The following is a 19,197-nucleotide window of genomic DNA, read 5'->3' on the forward strand; positions in this document are numbered from 1 at the left end:
TCAGGTCGTGAACTGTTACATGTCAGCGAGTGAGGACTTTTTTAATGAAAGTCGTTTAGGGCTTCTTGTTTTTAATGAAGATTTGATTCCAAATTACATCTAAGTCATGAGTTCAGTTTTGGGATCGTCACAGCAGCATCGGGTATCACAAGACTGTTGCTTGTGGGCTTCTTGCAAATCGATTCTTTGGCTGCACGTGTCCGTTTTGCATTTTCCATCAGCGAAAAGTAAAAACCTATTGCTCACAGATACATTTTGTTAATATGAAGGATCACAAGTTTGGGTACAAGGATGGAAGATCTCACAATATTCAGGATATGTGTGTGTGCAAGGTCTTGTAAGTGCATGTACCCATTCAACCTTTACACCTCTTTAATCAGTCTCCATACAGTATTTGTGTCTGTTTGAACACTTAGAGGTCTAAGTGGCCACAGAAAATAGCACTTTGACATTAATGGCCAGTTGCAATTTCCCCAACAGTCCCTGTAAAAACAAATGTTCATTTCATTGGATATCAATTTGAGCCAACGAGCTGTCAACAAACGACAGAGCAACATCTTTTTCACATTTATAAGGACATTCCTCAAAATCAGGAAATAAAATGAGCTGGAAAAGAAACAATCCAGTAAATACTTCTTCCCCACTTTATGGGATGCTGATGAAAATGTAATTCTACAGCAGAGCAGCTGTCACAACAGCCCCTCGTCCTACAAATGGCGGCTTACGCCTCACTTCAACTCAGATCAGAGGTCTTCACACCAGACCTGGCCTTGGGGATGGGAGAGCCAGACGACTTCAAAAAGTGGAAGGACCTCCGCACCAGGTCGCACAAATCAGCAGCATGAACCACTCAATTCATGATTTATCTGCAAATGTGATTAGTTGATCCTATTCTTTGTATTTCCTCAATATCAAGACATAAAAAAAAAATCAGGGCTTTGGTCTCAGCGAGACTTCAAGTTTGGACTCGTGCCGTCTGGAGGAGTCTGGATGAAAGCGCAAGACTTCTGCTGCTGTCCTCTTTGTTCGTTCCTCAACATCTTGTTCTCTTTGGGGGCCGATTTGGCACAAAGCATTACTGACTGTTTCATTTAGACATGAACAAGAAAATAAACGTATCCAAACATTGCACTAGTAAACAAACCCACCAACACCAAACACTTGACTCTGTGACTAAGAACAACAATACTAAACCAGAATCATTAGTCTCGAAATACACAGCGCACTCAAAGATGCTTTGTTTAGAGTTGGTCAGGGTGTGGAGATCGACTATCCTCTGGTTGTCATGGGATACGCTGGAACAACATTTGGGTGGCTGTCAGAGGATGGTTTCCCGACATCTATGGTTCTCTGCCACAGAGCACATGCTGCTGCAAATCTATCCGTAATAGTTGGAGATAAAACTATTTTTTTAATGTTGCCTGGTCACAAAATGAAGTCTCCACATGTAGTGTAAACAGGTGGACCATAATAATCCTCTAAGATGTTATTAGAGTCAGAATTTATGGGAGAAATCGGTGGCCTTGACAGACTGGAGGTCTGATTATTTGAAATAAGAAATCTCTGATCTCAATCTGTCAAAGTTCTTCGTCCTTGATGTTCTGCTCCATTTCATCTCAGATTTATGTGACAGAGAACGGCAACTTATTGCTTTCCTCTTAGGTCATGACCAGAATCCAGATATCCTTCTGCAGCTATGGAGACTCGGCTCTATTCAGCGTTAAGTGAATGTTCTGTAAACAGGGATGTACTCCGATGATGAGCAAAACAAAATGTGTGGGTTTGGGCTTCATGTTATTTATGCTGTGTAAATACAAGAGTATTTTTTCTGCCTGTCATATGCTCCAGCTGAGGACTGATCACACAGCCATGTATCTGTGTGTGTGGTAGTCTTTATAGGTAAACTATGTGAGTCGCTTATTCATCATTCCTTTATTGCCTTTATTTGTCTGATGGTGTGTGTCTTTGTGTGCCTTATATGCATCCACGTGCCTCAATGAGCAGCAGCACGGAGGCCTGCTATAGCGATCTGTGGTGGATGTCTGCTTCTGGGCAGCAGGTGTGTATGTGTGCATGTGTGTGCGTGTGTGTGTGTGTGTGTGTGTGCTGGGTCATTCTGGGCCCAGATGTAGAGGAGGAAGCCGGTGTCAGGTCCAGGAGATGGATCTCTCCTGAGGGATCTGATAAATAAGGAAAAAATATCTTTGAAAAAGGGAAACACAGCTGTTTCCAAAGGAGAAGTCAAAATATTGGTGACTGTGCATTCCACAAGGTAGAAGGTAGGATCACTCTGTGATGCTGTTTGGTCCTCTGTTTGCCCCCCCCCCCCCTTCACTGCCTCTCTGCACAGCTTTCCTCCACTCCCTTCCTCCACTTCTCCATTCCCTCACCTCTGGGCTTCTTCCGCTCTGCTCTCCGACACGGAGACAGTCGAGCTGCGACCACAAGGCATTTCAGCAGCTTAGCGACGGAGCATATGATCCACTGATAAATCAGTCTGGGCAGGCTTCAGTCTCCCCCCTGGGCTGACTTAGATGTAAGGCCTACTGCTTGTTTTACACGCCGGCACGGCACCAAAAACAGCGACGGTAACCAGGCACCCCAATATTCAAAAAGCAGGTGGACCTTGAGGAAAATCAGGAGAAAAATAATCAGTGTTTCTAATAATACATCTGTCCACGATGTCAACACAAAGGAGATGGAAGTGTAGAGAAATATGGATTTTCTTTGTTATTCAAATTTACTCTGAAAACCAAGCTGCCTTAGAGAGTCAAATTATTCCCATCTGAAGGGCTCCAGTGGGAAATGTTCCCTAAATGCCACAATTCTAATATCAAAAATGAAATATCAAAAATAAACACATTAATGAGACAGTATATTATTGTACGTTGTTGTGCTACATTGTAGATTTTGAGTATCTTTATAGTCAGTGAGATGTAATCCTCTTTATTTCTCATTTTAATGTCATCATGTATCATAAACCAAGACTGAAGATCATGTGAGCAGATAATTCTGGTTTATTACCACACAATTCTAATCTAGATGAGAAGTTAACAACCAAAAGTTCATCCAGATGCTATAACATCAGTGTTGATGATTTGTGATTGCTCAGTTAAGTGTCACAGCAGAACCAGGAAGTTTTAAATGGACAGGTTTATGACGGTGGAGCGATTTGTTTGCTTTGTTTCCCAAGAGTTTGTCAGTCATGGAAGTTTATCTGAAATCTATTTGATCATCTGAACATTTGCATTGCTTTCACCGACTCGCATCTTGTCAACAAAGCTGCTTCATCTCAGAAAATCCAGTGAATGATTATTATTCCATATTGGATTAATGAACCACTACAAAATAAGAGTTTATAATGATAACACACATTATAAAACATAACAATAGCATGTCTAATCCAGACATTAATGCTGTGATCCACTAGAATTAGGTTTGGAAATTAGGTGAATTTAAATGAAATGTTGGATATTACAGATGTCAAAAACCTGTATTAATGTTAACGGTAAAAACACAACCATGATCTGGCCCTTTAGTATCTAAGATCCAGATTATTGCAAAAAAATTGATCAGGATTATTCAACAAATATATATAGTATCAGTACTTTACAAAAGTGATTCAAACATTGTGGAACGGACCACTCTAGAGTTTATGATGGAGATATGTTATTAAAAACTAGAAAGCACTAAGAAAGCCTAACCTGTTCCAAGGCATCAGTCCCATGACAGCTCGTCCCTCATAACGCAACACCTTGATGAAAAACTAAAGCTAAAATCATATTAGTAACATAAGTACTCATTCAAAGAGGTTTACTATCACAATACTCACCTGTACGTACAGAATGTGTGTGAGGGTTCGGGTGCTGTACATGTGAGACTTCTACTTGTGTCAGGATAGAGACTAGACTTTTCAGCAGATGCTCGGCGGTTTGGAAAGTGTCCTTACTGGAGGAAGGACTGGGCCGAGTTTCCCCTGCACATCCTTACTGATAAGATTCTTTGGCGCCTCTGGGTGTGGATACATATTTCTTATGGGTGCCCTAACTGGTAGTCAAGCCCCGAACCTCTGGACATATATTAACGCACTGCTGTGGCCACTGCCATACAAAAAGCACCATCCTTCTTTCTTTGGCAACAGGCTGTCCTTTCTTTTCTGTTTTTACTGTTTCATTTCATCCATTTCTTTTCTCAGTAGAGGTTCCTTTGTTTTGATATTTTTAAAGCGATCGAAGTAATTTAAATTTGCTTAACCTTCGTCTGTTGTTAGGGTCGCCACCGACCCGTTCTTGATTTTAAATTCCTAAAACTACCACAAAAATGCGTTTATTGCATCAAGGCTTTTTGACTTTGTCAGGTACCTCTATTACAACAAAATAATATCCAAAAAATTTTTTTCACTAAATTATAAAATGCTCTGGTTGAAATTGTTACCTTTGTGGTGCTAGGGTCGGTTTCGACCCTGTTATAAAATAAGCTTATAAAGCAATAATTAGAGCAAAAACTGATAGCATAAGTGCACTGTCAGACAGCCAGCTCATCTCCTAGTCGTGTGAGCTTTAGTGGAATCTCATTTTGGATTTTTGTTTTCCAGTTTACCTGCACAGAAACAAAAACAAATGAAGTCGGGCATGTCAGATGTCTGTGTAGGTTCTCAGTCAACCAGGTCATTGTTATCCAAAAGCTGTTGAAGTCAATCCACTCGACGTCAAGAAAGTTCTTGAAGACGTTTTGTATCTCGTACAATAGACTTCTTCAGTTCAGAGGGCGGCTGATCATGTCCCAGCTTATTAACCTTGTGGGGTGTGGTCAGTGCTATTCACATTCCAATGACTGTCGTTGAAACCCGTCTGGCTCCTCAACGATTGTTGGTGGGGGTGTCAAAGGGTGTCGTTGAAATGTGAGTTTCATCTTTGTATGCTAATGAGGGTTGTCTGATGTCTCATACTGTCCAAAAAAAAGAAGGAATGTGATACTGATGTCTACTCTTCACAAAGACGCAGCTGTGTCATCAGGAAGTGATAAAAAGCCCACAATTATCCTTGACTACAACAGGAATAAAGGAGGAGTGGACAACCTAGACAAGCTGACTGCCACCTACACTTGCCAGCGAATGACCAGGAGATGGCCAATGGTTGTATTTTACGACATGCTTGATGTGTCTGCATATAATGCATTTGTGTTGTGGACCCACATCCACCAAGGGTGGAACTCAACCAAAAAAGCCAAGCGGAGATTGTTTCTTGAGGAGCTCAGACATTCCCTCGTGAAGCCACACATTGACCAAAGGCAGCGGGTTCCCTGAGACCCAGATGCTGCAGCCTTGGTCAGACAGCTGCAGAGCTCACCTACCACTCAGTCCACAACATCAGCAACACAAAGAGCATCCTCGCCAGCATCCTACTCAGCTAGCCCTGCCTCAACACCAATCACACCAGCCACAGCCAAGAACCCAATTCAGGCCACCTGATTCTAAAAGAAAGAGGTGTCAGGTCTGCCCAAGCAGGAAGGACAGAAAGACAAACGAACTGTGCTTCAAGTGCAAGAAATATATCTGCAAAGAACACGCAAATAGTGTCACTTTTTGCCACACATGCATCTAAACATACATACACACACACATACAATGAATGTTCTTGCATACAGAGACTTTTACTCTGATTTAGTTTTTTATTAGTTTTCGAATTTGGAATTTTGCAACATATGCTTGATTGGTTGTTTGACCTTGCAAATCTAGATTTTGTGTTATTACTTGTTCTGATTTTCATTTTGTGATTATAGTAAAGTTGTATTGCTGAAAAAAATACTTTTTTTTTCATTTCCTTGAAGTAAATATATATGGGTCGAAATTGACCCGTAACACCATAGATGTTACTATAGTTAATAATATTAAAATGAAAAAATAAATGAAAAAAATTTATTCAAGAGATGTGTTTTAATATCCCTCAGTAATACTCAGGTAACACAACAACCTATTTTTTATTTATATGATTCTCTTGAGGCTCATTTTACCAGTTTTTAAAATTGAAATCGAGGGCTATACTGAAAAAAAAAAAGGCCCAGAGGCCCACACCAAAAATATTAAAACTAACATTTTCATGGATAAGGAAGCCTAACAATGTAACCAAGAGCTGAGAAACAATTTGGATGATAGATGATTGCTTTTAGTGTATTTTAGAGATGATTTAAAACGCGGGTCGAAACCGACCCGTTAACATCGGAAATGGTAACAGAAAGCTAACACCAGACGAAGGTTAAAAATTAAATCCAATGTTTTGCAAGTAAAGAAAAGCAAGGAAGTACATGGATTTTCTTTTAGATAAAATGCAGCATATAGATGTCTCCTTCTCCCCCTGTTCATTTTCTCATCTTTCTTCATCCCTTTCTCCTCCATTCCTCCCGTCTCCGACTGTTTTCCTGTCAGTATCATGTTTGGAAAGTCAGCCTACAGGTCAGCCTAGGGCTCATAAATTTGTCAGCGGCAGCACAGTTGAAAGTGAGGCTACTTGGTCGGGAGGGTAAGGAGCATCTGCGCTCACATGGGGTCTTTTTTCTCACTGTGGACCCATGGTTGTTGTTTCAGGCATGTCCTCTTTAGAGACACGGTCAGCCTGGGAACATGTGAAGGGCTGAGGGGTACAGTTTCTACATGTGATGCCAGGAGTTGGTAAAAGACCTGTATTTCAGTGTGGGAGTTGTTACTATTGAACAAATAAACTTCAAGTGTAGTATCTCTGTGTACCTGTAAGGACAGAAATGGGTGACAGTGGGTGACTTTGACCTTGGAGTAAACCTCAAACACACTTATCCCTGTGAAATAAAGAGCTGCTGTTATTCCATGACGGGTTTCTGAGGCCACTCTGATTTACTGTGGTGCATCTCTGAAAATTGCAAATACTATATCAGTTTTATATCCTTGCAGAATGTTGTCATGAGATAATGACTGAATTCATTTTAAAAGAAAGAAAAATTCCAAATGAGCAGTTATGGATGCAGTGGAAAAGTCTTTGTCATGTGCCATAATCACCAGAAGCTCAATATCATAGCTTGTGCTGGACTGCAATCCTTCAAATCAAATGTTTCTGCAGAAAAGGCTACAGTTTCTAAAACATCCATGTTCCTCATTTTTTCATTGTTTTTTAACTTTTAGAAATGTGGGCATATAACATTACTACCAAAAATTCATTACCAGACCAGCAGTGAAATACAGTCGCAAACCCTCCCTTTCCTTTCATGAGGTATGGTGCTGAACAATGGCCAGGAAAATGCTTTATGAGGTCACCATGACCCTGATCTTTGACCAACAAATTCTAATAAGTTCAGAGTCCAAGTGGACGTTTGTGCCAGAGGTAATGAAATTCCTTCTCTGGGATATTACCTTCACAAGAACAGGACAGACAGATGGATGGACCACCATAAAAAATACTTTTCTTTCTACATCTATCACTAACATGGTTACACTTGGAAAGTTAAAAGGGAAGTAGGTCCAGCAGCTAAGATAAATTACCAAAGTTCAACATAAGATTGATACGTAACAGAACACGTGTTTGATTTTCAACTAAAATTACATCTCTCATATTTACCTTAAAGTAATGTCACAAAGCTATGACACATGCTAAATGCTCACATGCTCACAATGAAAGGGCGAACAAGCTGACATCTAGCAGGTATTTTACTATGGTCACATGATGAAGATGAAGATGATGAAGAATATTTTAATAATCCCACAGGGAAATTATTTATATCTCCTCAATGCAATCACTCAACATACATTACATGAAGCACATTGTCATGCTGGCATCAGTCAATTACAGTAACCCTAAATATACAAGTGTAGTTCTGTTGGTGGGAATGACATTACATTTGTAGGTATAAGAGCTATATTGATTTTAGTCTGACTGGATATCTGGACTACGTGGAATCAAAGTAAAGAACTGGTTGATATCTAATGAAAAGTATGTCAAATGCATGATGTCAGGGGAATTTATTCTCTGGGAATCAAAAATGTCAATAGTTGGTTCGATAGATGATAATTTTGTGTCTGACCCATAATATCCAAGAGTATCCAGAAAAGGGATTTTTGTGATGGCTCTGCTTGCAAGTTGCAGTCATATAAACACAGTGACAGTTGTGTACAGATTAGTGTGTATATTCAGCTCCCAGAACAAACACACTCACACCCTCCTTCCTCTGCTCCTTCAAGGTCACCAAAGGCTTTAAATCAGCCCCAGTTTCTCAGCCCTGCAGCATCCTCTGGGTGTGCCTTTCTTTCCTCTCGTCCCTTCTTTCTCCCTTTTCCTCTGCCTTTTTATTTAATAGCGGTACATCCCTGCAGGTCTCCTGGTGGCTCCACAGAAGAATGTGACAGCAGGAATGTTTACTGTGACATTTACACCATTCCTGTCGTCTCTATTACAAGGGAGAGAAGCTCTGGCAGAGCAAACGACCAGATCATTATGATAATGGAGTTTAATGGGCACACAGGGGCAAGCCGATGCAGAGTTCAACAGCTCACAGGTTCACAACCTTTTTAACACCAAGGGTGGACCGCAAATTCCACGGACATACCAACCAGTGTTTACAGAAAAAGCTTGAGGCCTGTGCTGTGTAATGTGACATTGAATAGATCATCAGACAACTGAGTGAAGGAACGAGTCGTTTTACCTACTTTATATACACTGCAAAGACACGTAGGCTTATATGCAAAACACAATTGCTCAATTTGAGGAGACAATAGTTTAATGCTAGTGAAATATTTCTAGCAAGACGATTTTATTTGGGGAAAAGTCTTTAAAAAGTACATAACTTTTTTTTTTTAATTTGTTTTAAATCTGCAGCGTATTTTAATTGAATTTAATGCAAAATAATAAATGTGTTATTAACTCCAAAATCAGTATGATGTCCAGGAAAAAAACAAAACAGGCAAATTAAAATGCCAAAAAGGAAGTTCACATATTCAAGTCAAGTGAAGCTGTTGTTCTAAACCAGGGCTCATGTATCTTTATTCACGCCAACATTAATTGTTGCACATGATGGTTCATTAGTATCTATTGGGGTTATTGTTTGTGTCTTTACTATATAAATATTAAACTATATAAAGATTTTATTCAATAATGGTAACTTGGTATGAAAACCATCCGCATGTCAGTTCAGATTAAAACTGATTTGTAGACTCTCCCATCTTAATTACTACCATGAGCAGCGTCATTACCTGAGGCATTCCTATCCTGTAGCATCTTCTTTGCAGCTTCCTCCATTTCATTCTCATTTCATTCCAAACCACAGGCATAACCTCAGAAGCAGACCGCGGATGTTTTCAACATTCAACAGAATGGATTTTGTCACCTTGGTTTTATTTGTAGTAAAAAATAAAAAAATGCAGGGATCAAAACAAAGACATTTCCATCTTTCTTGCACAGATAGAAACGTTGTGCAAACACAACCTCACAAACACACACACACTAATCCCAGGTTAATGATCTCTTTTGCATGGCCTCCTCAGACACTTAAACACACAAGACAAAGGCTGACAGCTTTACGGTGCTTTTAGCAGTGCATGAGTAAACCTACACACTTCCTCCTTGTGTTAGACACAAGCCACACAAACTACACACACCCAGAACAACAGAAAGGATTGTAACGATCAGACAACACGCAAGAGACAACTGCAGGTTTGCATGAAGCTTTCTGAACACAAACATAAATAACATTGGGAAAAGTTATAGTGCATGAGTATTTGTAAAAGTTTTACATAGTTTAAAGTCATGTCTTTAAATTTTGTCTTCCGAACCAAGAGTATTTAACTTCTGAGGTTGGGAAAAACATTTTAAAAAGCCAGAATGGCAGACTAAAACTAATACTTTAACAAATGCTTATTACGGGGTCCAGCCTGATGTTTCCCATGCTGTGAGTTACGTGGGTTCCTAAAAGAATCATTCGCATCAACGTGTTTCTGATTAGCTGCTGTTGCCATCTCTCTGAGGTTTGTTCCAAAATGATTTGAAAAACAGCAACAACAAAAAAAGAAGAAAAGAAGAAAAGGAACACAAAAAAAAGAAGAAACCTTTATAGACAGACAGATATGAGGAAAACAACAGATGTGTGAGAGGATGGGGAAACAGCAGAGAAAACAGTGCAAATTCCTCCATGCCGGCACCCAGAGGTGATAAATGGGAGCAGTGGGCTGTAATCAGATGTTCCACCAGGGTTATCGGTTCTGTTCGATAGATCGTTACCAGCCGCAAGTGTGCCTCACTTCACCTCCTTATCTCGTCACACTCCTTCAGCCCACATCACTATCTCTCCAAACTGGAATGTCCAATGAAGTCAGGAGACTGGGCAGGAGATGAAAATAAGATGGGGAGGGGGAAAAACAAGAAAGAAGTGAACTCTAATCTCCGTGCTTAGTCTCAAGCTCTGCAGCCGTCTCGTCAAGTCAGAGAGTTATGGCGTGAGAGGGAGTGATATCATCAGGGTGGGTGGGCGTGGGGGTAGAGGGGTGTTAAGTGCAGGGTGTGTGACAGACATGACTTCAAGTGTAAATGGAATGCTCTCTTATAAATGGTTATCTTCTGACCTGAAGATCGACCAACCGATTGAGAATGTGCGTACACCTCCATGTGAGCGCCAGCAGCAACGGCTGCAGCTGCGTCACGACTTCCACCTACTGAGGGCAATGCTGTCAGGAGACGAGAACACTCGTAAACACACACGGGCTGAAGCAAACACTCAGTGGACTATAGAGCTGTCCTGTGACACCTCGTCCTTTATGACAGGCATAAAGCTGTGCTGGAGAAGACAATCCGGTTAACCGGAGATGTTTCCCCCATCAGCCCTGTTTGTTTCATGAGGAAGCAGCACTCTTTGCCAAAGAGTTTGACAACCAATACAATCCAAACACCAGGAAAAGGAAGCAGTAAAACACTGTAACTCAATAAGCAGGATTATTTGTATATTTTGGCCGTTTCTGAACATCGCTGCAAGTTCAACTGAACTTGTAGGGGCAGTAAAATATCAGATACTGTAAATAAATGAAAACAAAAAAGTTTATAGCTTTGTTAATATAATTTTTCTCACCATTCCAGGAAGGTTTCATCTTCCAAGTGATCCTTTATTCTGCTGGAGCATATCTTGAATTCCTCTCCCAACTTGCAGCGAATGCTGTTTACGATATGGTCACATTTGAGGTGAAGTGACGGGTGGCCCCTACGTCTGTTCTGGTCAGGACTCCAAGGCTTTGCAAGAAGTGTTTCAAGACGGTTTAGAGAGAAATTTCCAAAGCTCCCTTATGTATCACACAATTGACTCTTTGATTGAAGCCAACTAATTATTTGATCATGCCGGGGCTTTGGGACATGTTTCACTGCAAAGGAAATGGCTTACCTGGGCTTAGGCACTGAGAAATGCTGCCAGGCATCATAAGACAAGGAAAACAGAAGTTTAATATGGGGACTTCATTTTAGAATAAGCCCAGGTCTGTTTGGAACCAGCTAATCTCTTGAAAACCCACTTCTTAAAGCTTCTGGCTTGTTTGCCTTTAAAGTGCAGGAGGGTAGGCTGGCAGAAAGCTCAGCTGTTGACTTAGGTAAGAGGTCTAGTGACAGCTCAGCTATAGCCAAGCCACGGGGTGTGCTGAGATGGAGAGAACAAGACAAGAAAGGTGACAACGCAGGCAGGAAAACAGAAAATCGTAGTTTAAGGAGCCATTAATTTTTCCAGACATTTGATTGACATGAATATAGAATTTAAGCTGAATCATAATGAAGAAACCACGTGGGTGAGTCAAAAAACTGTCAAAGACAATTAAGTATTTATATGAGAGGCATTTCTGATCGCAAGAATTATTTGTACGACGTCACTTCAAGTCTAACCTGCAATCAGACCGGGTAATATAGTCAGTCAGCTGTATATGAAATAGATTTTAGCCATTTTCAGTCGCTCTACCTCCATCGCATTGAGTTAAGTAACATCAACCATAATGTTAGAGTGTAGTCGCACACAAACAATACAGTGGGATACGGCGCGTGTGGCCAAAAGCAGAAAGAAGGCAATAAAATATCATCTAATCTGCTTCAGTAAATATTTCCCACGATAGTAGAACTTATCCATCACTGCTTTTAAAACTGATGGACGACTTTATGTTTGGGTGGATTTTCTTGAATCATACTACGACCTTCTCTCTGGTACAGCAAATGATGGGAGAGCAAACAAGGAACTGGGAGCTTTGGTTTGTGTTCTGAGCCAAGCCAAGCTCAGAATGGCCCCCACACCTGCCTGTCTGGCTGGCATGAAGGTGCAAAAAAAAAAAAAAAATGTTTAAAAAAAAAAAAAAAGAGGTAAACTCATCACAGTTAAATGCAGATGACACAGAACAACATTTGGAGTTCCTGTTTGGTGACCCGTGAAACCAAAGCCATTTCTGTGCATCCTTGACTCACCATAACCACGAGGATAGAGCTGGACCACAAGAACCAAACCTGATAGGAATAGCAAAGTTTCCCCTGCTGGCTATAATAGCTCTCACAGCGGCTGCAGGTATTTGTTTAACAATACGTCAGCACTCATTAATTGAGAGCTGACCTTGAATTTGTTTTTCAACGGGATGCACCTTACCAATAGTGGTCAGTCCTTCCCCACTCATTACACCATATATTATAGAAGGTTGGTGACCACCGACCAACACCTGAAAAGGGAAGGTTGTCCTTTTTCCACTAAATGTGCCCCAGCCGGAGTTCTCAGAAAACATAAACATAAAAAAGATGCAGATGTACTTCATGCCTCATAAAGACTCCAGGTTTTTCCAGGCTGCTCCCTCTTACTTTCCGAATGTACCCGCTAACCAAAATGCTTTAAAAAAAAATTTTCAGTATAAATGTCAAAATCATGTCTGTAAACAATATGTCTGCTCATTTAAAATGGTACGACCCCGAAGTTACCAAAATGTTGGCAAAATGGCCCATCTGGTGACCTCAAACGACTTATTTCTCAAAGCTCTGATGTTTCCTTGTTGTTTATCGATCCATGGCGCCATATATTTTTGATTGCGTATAGTTTATGATCAGCTGCTCAAAAACAAGACTCTCCTATTTTCCTGACTTTTCACCTGCAGGGCCATCTGGGATAGAAGAAATATCTCCGCTGTCTCCAAGCTGATAAAGAAAACTTCAGGCCAATTCATTTAAACCTCAGCTTTACAAATACCGCCGCGGACGTCACACATGCTCTTCTCATGTCAGGATTTTTTGCACATATGAATTCCAAAAAGTGCATTAATTTTTCGATTCCCCTCTGCGCTTCCTTGTTTACCCCTAGTCTGCGTGGGCTCTCTCAGGGTTCCCCTCTCCCCCAAGAATCGAAAAGAATAATTTGCCTGTGTGTGTATGTGTGCGTGTGTGTGTGCGCACGACAAACAAAAGCGTGATCCACTCATACACATCCCCAGCCCTGACCGCTACAAAGCACTATCACAGGTCTGGTCTCCACAGACGACCTGTAACATCACTCCAGGGCCCTGCTGGGTATTAGGACGTGTTCAGGGCTGCAGCGTGTCACACAGCATGAGTCATTCAGCATACAGTGCCACTTCACTCGACCACAGTGGAAAGCAGGATGTCCACAAGGCAAACAGTGATGAACGCGCTATTCTAGGAATGAAGATGAAAAGGGAGTTGGAAAATATACTTCTGGTACCCCAATATGAAGTTTTCCACCTCTCGCTCAGCTGTGCTTTTCTTTCAGTGGTTCAATCTGAACAAGGAAAATTGATGACTGAATGAAAGGTCTATATGAATCATGCAGAAGTGGAGGTGGGGGGGGGGGGCATATGGTTCACAGAGATTGCACTTGAGCCTGGATGTAATGAAGGAGCTCTTAAATCTACCGCGCCCCGAGAGAGTAACCTTCGAAAATGAGCTCTCTATCTGTGCGACTGCAGCTGGCTGTGAAAGACATCAGTTCAGACGCCGCCTTAAATCACTGTCACCGGTTTATTTGCTGTGGGTCACTTTAAAGTCTGATTTTTATTTTTTATTTTTTTTCGGACCAAGACATGATTTGCTAATGTGTAAAAGGTCAATCTGGTTTGAAACCAGATCATAGACCAGAGTGTGAACAGAACCACTGCATTATCCTTGTTTGATTAGGTTTCATTGCATATCTGAACCTGGGTCAGATATGCAATGGAAGGAGTTCGAGGCTCTACGTTACATATCTGACTCAGGTTCTGTCTGTTAATCCTTCTCCACATTTATCAAACACGTTCAAACAAATCGCCCGGCCACACCACTTTTCTTTCCCTCATTAATCTTGATTCTAATTTGCAATCTCACTTTGGGCCACATGTGAAAGCCAGATTTTTAGGCTGGTTTCAAAAGGAGGAGGACCACCCAGAGGAGTTTCAGACCTCTTTCTACTTCAGTTTTTTTTTAAAGTTGGTCCATACAAGCTGCTCCAAATGAACAAGAGACACATTAAAAACCAATCGGATGGCGATGACACACAGTAGTCGTGCAAGGCCTTATTTGCAAAGCAGATGGAAATCCTTGGCCTGTCCGACATTAATTACAATCACATTCGGGGAGGAAACCGTCCCTCCTCCAGAGCAGTTAGGACTCTGTGTACGACTGGAGGAGATGGCAACCTAATCCCCTGGTCACCACAGAAATCCAAGGGAATCATCGAAAGATTCACAGGACGCGATTAATCAAGTGGAGCGCCAGATGTGCAACAGCATAGGAGCACAAACCCAAACTTAAACAGCACAAGAATACCCAAACCACAGACACACACACTCCACATCACCACCATCACACTCCCACACTTCAGCCAACAGAGAGGGGCTTCGATATTTGATACCAATGAGATGGCCTCCTTCTGTCTGAATATTTTGGTTTTCAACATGTTGCAACATCAGTGGAGAAACATTTGCTTTTTTTTGCTTTTTTCAAATTCCAGTCCTACTTTTCCACTTCACGTGCAGCGGTGAGTGATAAATGGTGGATAAAGGTGAGTAAAAAATAGAAAGAAAAAAAAAAAAAAAAACATTTGATGGACTTCCTGTTTGAGGAGAAGTCAGAAAATAAACATGAGGCCACATTCTTCAGCAGTGACACATTTCCACTGTTCTCATGGCAGCATCACTACAATAAAGTTCCCAAAGAGAATGACAATCCATCTGGATCTAAGCCCCCCCCCCCCATGTCCAGCGCCTCTGTTTATCTTCAGGCGCTCTGTTTAGAGTCTCAGAGTAAACACTGGAGCTAATAGAGAGGAGGACTTCTATGTTAACTCGTTATGATTAAAGTATCGCCACTATAAAGGTCATTTAGAACTCATTTGCGCGAGTGACAAACAATACGACGCAAATTACGCGTAAAAACCGCAACTTGCTGCGCTGGAGGTGGACGACAGGAATAACCCCTGTGTTTACAAATACCAGCGGTGGTGGTTGATGGTTTGCTGAGAATACTGGCTCTATTTTTCCCTGCAAAAGAACATAAATCATGGAGCAGATTGAACAGCAAGCCGAAGCGGCCGCAGAATTCCGGTCCTGTGAGCGAAAGAAGGGAGGGCCGATCCAAAACCCGGGAGGACGAGGCGCAATAAATTACTCAATTTATACCTCGTCAGTGTTTTAACGCGCAGACGAGATGAAGTCTCTGTGGGATATGAATAAAGGGATATTTCCTGCGCGGATGTTGAACTTGTGTTGCGGTGTGTCTGATGCCCCCGGAACCCTGCTGTTTAGAAGGATGGGGTAAATAAAATGTGGGTCAGATAGGTCTGCAGGTAACATCGCCTTATGGTTTAAACCTGAGCAGGACGCCTGAAGTTCTTTCTCCGCGTTTTTTCCTCCTCATCGTTTCTTACTCCAAACACCTGTTCGCCCTTCAATCAGTCTCACCTGAGAGTTCCCCCCCCCCCCTCGACTCCACCATCCAAACACATTTCATAAAAACGCGGTTAACAAAAAGGAATTCTTTACTCTGGTGACTTACCTAGATTTACAAAGCTCATCACCATATCTGCGTCATTTAGAAAGGCAGTTTCTTGGTATGTTGCCAGATGAGGACTCTGGGTCGTCTGCATGGTCTGAAATCTGTCCAGCATGCCCTCCACTTGGCTTTTCTCCTCGCCTGATATGGTGTTGTATAAGTCCAACATGAAAAGTGGAGCGGAGTTGTACTTTCCGTGAGACAGATGTGGTCTCGGTCTGTGCGGCAGCCCGAGGATGGACAGGATCTCCTTCTGCATCTCCCTCCTCTCATGCGTCCGCAGCCGCCGGTGGATGAAACTCGGGTGGACGTCGTTGTTTCCATCCAGTGAATAATTACTCCCAGCGACCAGGGACATGCAGTAATAAGCGCTCCACCACAATCCGACCAAAGCAAGCCAGCAGCTGGTCATGGTGTTGTCCCGCTGTGCTCTCCGGAGTCCCAAGTGTGTGTGTGTGTGTGTGTGTGTGTGTGTGTCTTGCAGCTTCAGTTGTCTATTCAAAAATTCTAAATGTGCGTAATGTCAACCAGTCCGTCCGAGCGCACTGTTATCTGTCACAGCCGCAGGTCAAAAGCGAGAGTTGTCTGGTGTATCAAGCCATTTGAAATACTTTTTACAAGAGAAATGAGCAAAATAGTGTCGGACCTGCTTTCATATCTGAATCCCGTAGCGCACTGTACTGCTTCAGGATAAAGTGCACCATGTGAGACCATATTCTGAACGCGATAGCAAGATAGTCAAAAGACACTATTTGATACGAGGGTCACCAGGAACGCAATAAGAAGTCCTTTAAAAGAAGCCATTTCACATTGGTCTCCAAAGAAGAAAAAGATTTTTCCACCGTTGCGCACGGACAAATGCCGTCCTTTTAACAGTTCAAACAGTCCCAGTGACAAGTAGCTACTCCTACAGGCTGTGTGTAAGAGTCCAACAGGAATCCACAGGTTGCAGTCCATAATATGCGTGAGCGCGCCTATTCGCCTGTGCGTCTCCGTGTGTGTGCGTGCTCAGAAACCGCCCACTCTGTGCGCACTTTAACAGAGGTGGAGCTCTTCGGTCTTCGGTCAACTCGAACATCATATTTCCATATTTTACTCGGTGCAGAACAACAGCCCGTCTTTCCTCACGATAAATAAAAGTCTGAAGTCTTTGTATTTAGAATTTAGTTTGCTTTTACTTTTATTGTGTTATGGTTTCACCTGCGTTTGGTTGTTCTGCAGCAGAGCGCATGCAGAGTGCGTTTTTTTTTTTTTTTTTTATCAGTCAGGTTTGTTTTGTGAGGTTTGGATTAATGAGTTCTGAATTAATTTAGTCCTGCGTGTCAAATCCGCTGTAAGGAGCCATGGGTTCCATCCTCACACGTCCATAATGAGACGCGTCTCTTCTCCTCTTCTGAGCTGAATTCGATAAATGATGCCCAGTTGAAGCACGACCCCTGACGATGGAGACGGAAACAGCATGCTTCCAAGATGTGATCTAATGTTAATCCAACGTTATGGCAAAAAAAAAAAACTCTTACGGATTAAATTTGACTGCAAAACATTTAATTTTTAAAGAAGAGGCATGATGTGGCTGTACCTGAACGTCAGTAGGTCACATCAGCTGTAAAACTCTATCTGCACTGTCATGTTGTGATATCACTAGCAGAACATTACTGCATGTCTTCCAACTCATTTCCTTCCTTCCTTGCCTCTGTCTCCCATCACTCCCTCCACCCTAACCTGTGTTATGTCTTCATGGCCCCTTCAGACTGATGGTCCAGGCGATAAGGCATAAAGGTGTCCATATCTCCATGTCTCCGCTACTGCTGCCAGAGCCAATCTTATCTGGATGTGAGGAGTGAGCACCACCATCAAAGCCACACACACCACCACCACCACCACACACACACACTTCACTGCTGAGTAGTTTTCAGACTAAGTACTAAAACCTTTCATCATATTTTTACTTATTGGAAACTCTTTTTCATTATTTAAGGATCTTGCTGGTGCAGGTTATTCACCATTCACTTCAGTTTTTGTAAATTTATAAGCATGATGACTTGCCTCTCTTTTTTTAGGACATACCACAGGAAGGGAGATTTTCAGTTTTCTTTCGTTCGCCATTTCAGTCTACCAACCAGAAATCATGTCAGTCCAATATGAAAATAATGGGAAGACTTGTTTTTGAGACTTTTTTTTTCTGTTTGTGTGCATGTGTGCATGTGTGTGTGTGTGTGTGTGTGTGTGTATTAGAGAGACAAAACCAACTGATCAAACTCTACAATAACAGAGTGAGGGCAGACAGACAGCCAGTCGTCTCAAGGATGTCATTCTTCAGCTGTTTTTAGTTGTTCTTGGACTGAAAGTCCCATTTAGTGAAGTCCTGATTTATAATACAGATTCAGTGGTTAAGCAAAGCCTGAGCAACAACAAAATAAAAAAAGACTCATTTTTCTCCAATAATTCAGTGATGGGGAGTTTCCTCTGGCTTCTTTGCTGGCTTGAGTGCTGAGTACAGCAAAAGAGCCCTGTTGTGGATAATCCTGTGAAAGCTAATGGGTGAGTTTGATTTCCTCATGTGAGTCAACGCATGTTTTAAATCGTTCATAGGTGCTTAGTCTTAGATATGTGTCATTTTAAAGAAACAAACCTGCACAAAAACCTTCACAGATTCTTTTTAGTGTTTGTTTTATGATGCAGTGATCAATAAGCTGCACACACTCTGGGCTGCTTTTATATGTCCGTATCAATTTCGCTTGACATTAAGCAATCCTGTGTGTGTGTATGTGTGTGTGTGTGTGTGTGTGTGTGTGCGCGTGCGTGTGTGTGTGTGTGTGTGTGCGCGCGCACGCATCCCTAGAGGCAGAGCAGGTGATGTGTGTGTGTGCTGGGTGAACTGGAAGCAGAGGAGGGAGGAAACATTAAACAGAGGTTCTGTGTCCTGTCATCACGCTGTCTAGACAGGACACCTCCTAGACCTAATGAGGTCTTTGTGTGTCTCTGCCCACCTCTTTTAGTCACACAAACGTCACCATACATCTTGGTTTTAGTTGTCTTTAGTTTTTCTCTGAGACGTTTTTATTAAAGAGCATTAAAAGGTCAGGAGAGAGTTCACACAGATGCTCTAAAGCAAAATTAAGGGGAAGCGTGCTCCAAAACCATCGGGATGCTTCCACCTGGCATGGCTCAGACGGGGAGCACTGAATCTTCTCGAATAATTACA

The 19,197-nt window shown here is 41.9% G+C and overlaps 1 protein-coding gene across 1 annotated transcript in view; it reads right to left on the reverse strand.

Moving 5' to 3' along the window:
* Positions 1-16,950, reverse strand: part of bmp6 (bone morphogenetic protein 6) — a 42,254-nt gene extending 25,304 nt beyond the window's left edge. The window contains exon 1 of the mRNA XM_068343711.1: positions 15,996-16,950. Within this exon, the coding sequence (XP_068199812.1) occupies positions 15,996-16,404 (409 nt within the window). The 5' untranslated portion in view covers positions 16,405-16,950. The remainder of the gene's footprint in view (positions 1-15,995) is intronic.
* Between the last annotated feature and the right edge of the window lie 2,247 nt (positions 16,951-19,197).

Source organism: Antennarius striatus, chromosome 20, assembly GCF_040054535.1.
Source record: "Antennarius striatus isolate MH-2024 chromosome 20, ASM4005453v1, whole genome shotgun sequence".
Lineage (NCBI taxonomy): Eukaryota > Metazoa > Chordata > Actinopteri > Lophiiformes > Antennariidae > Antennarius > Antennarius striatus.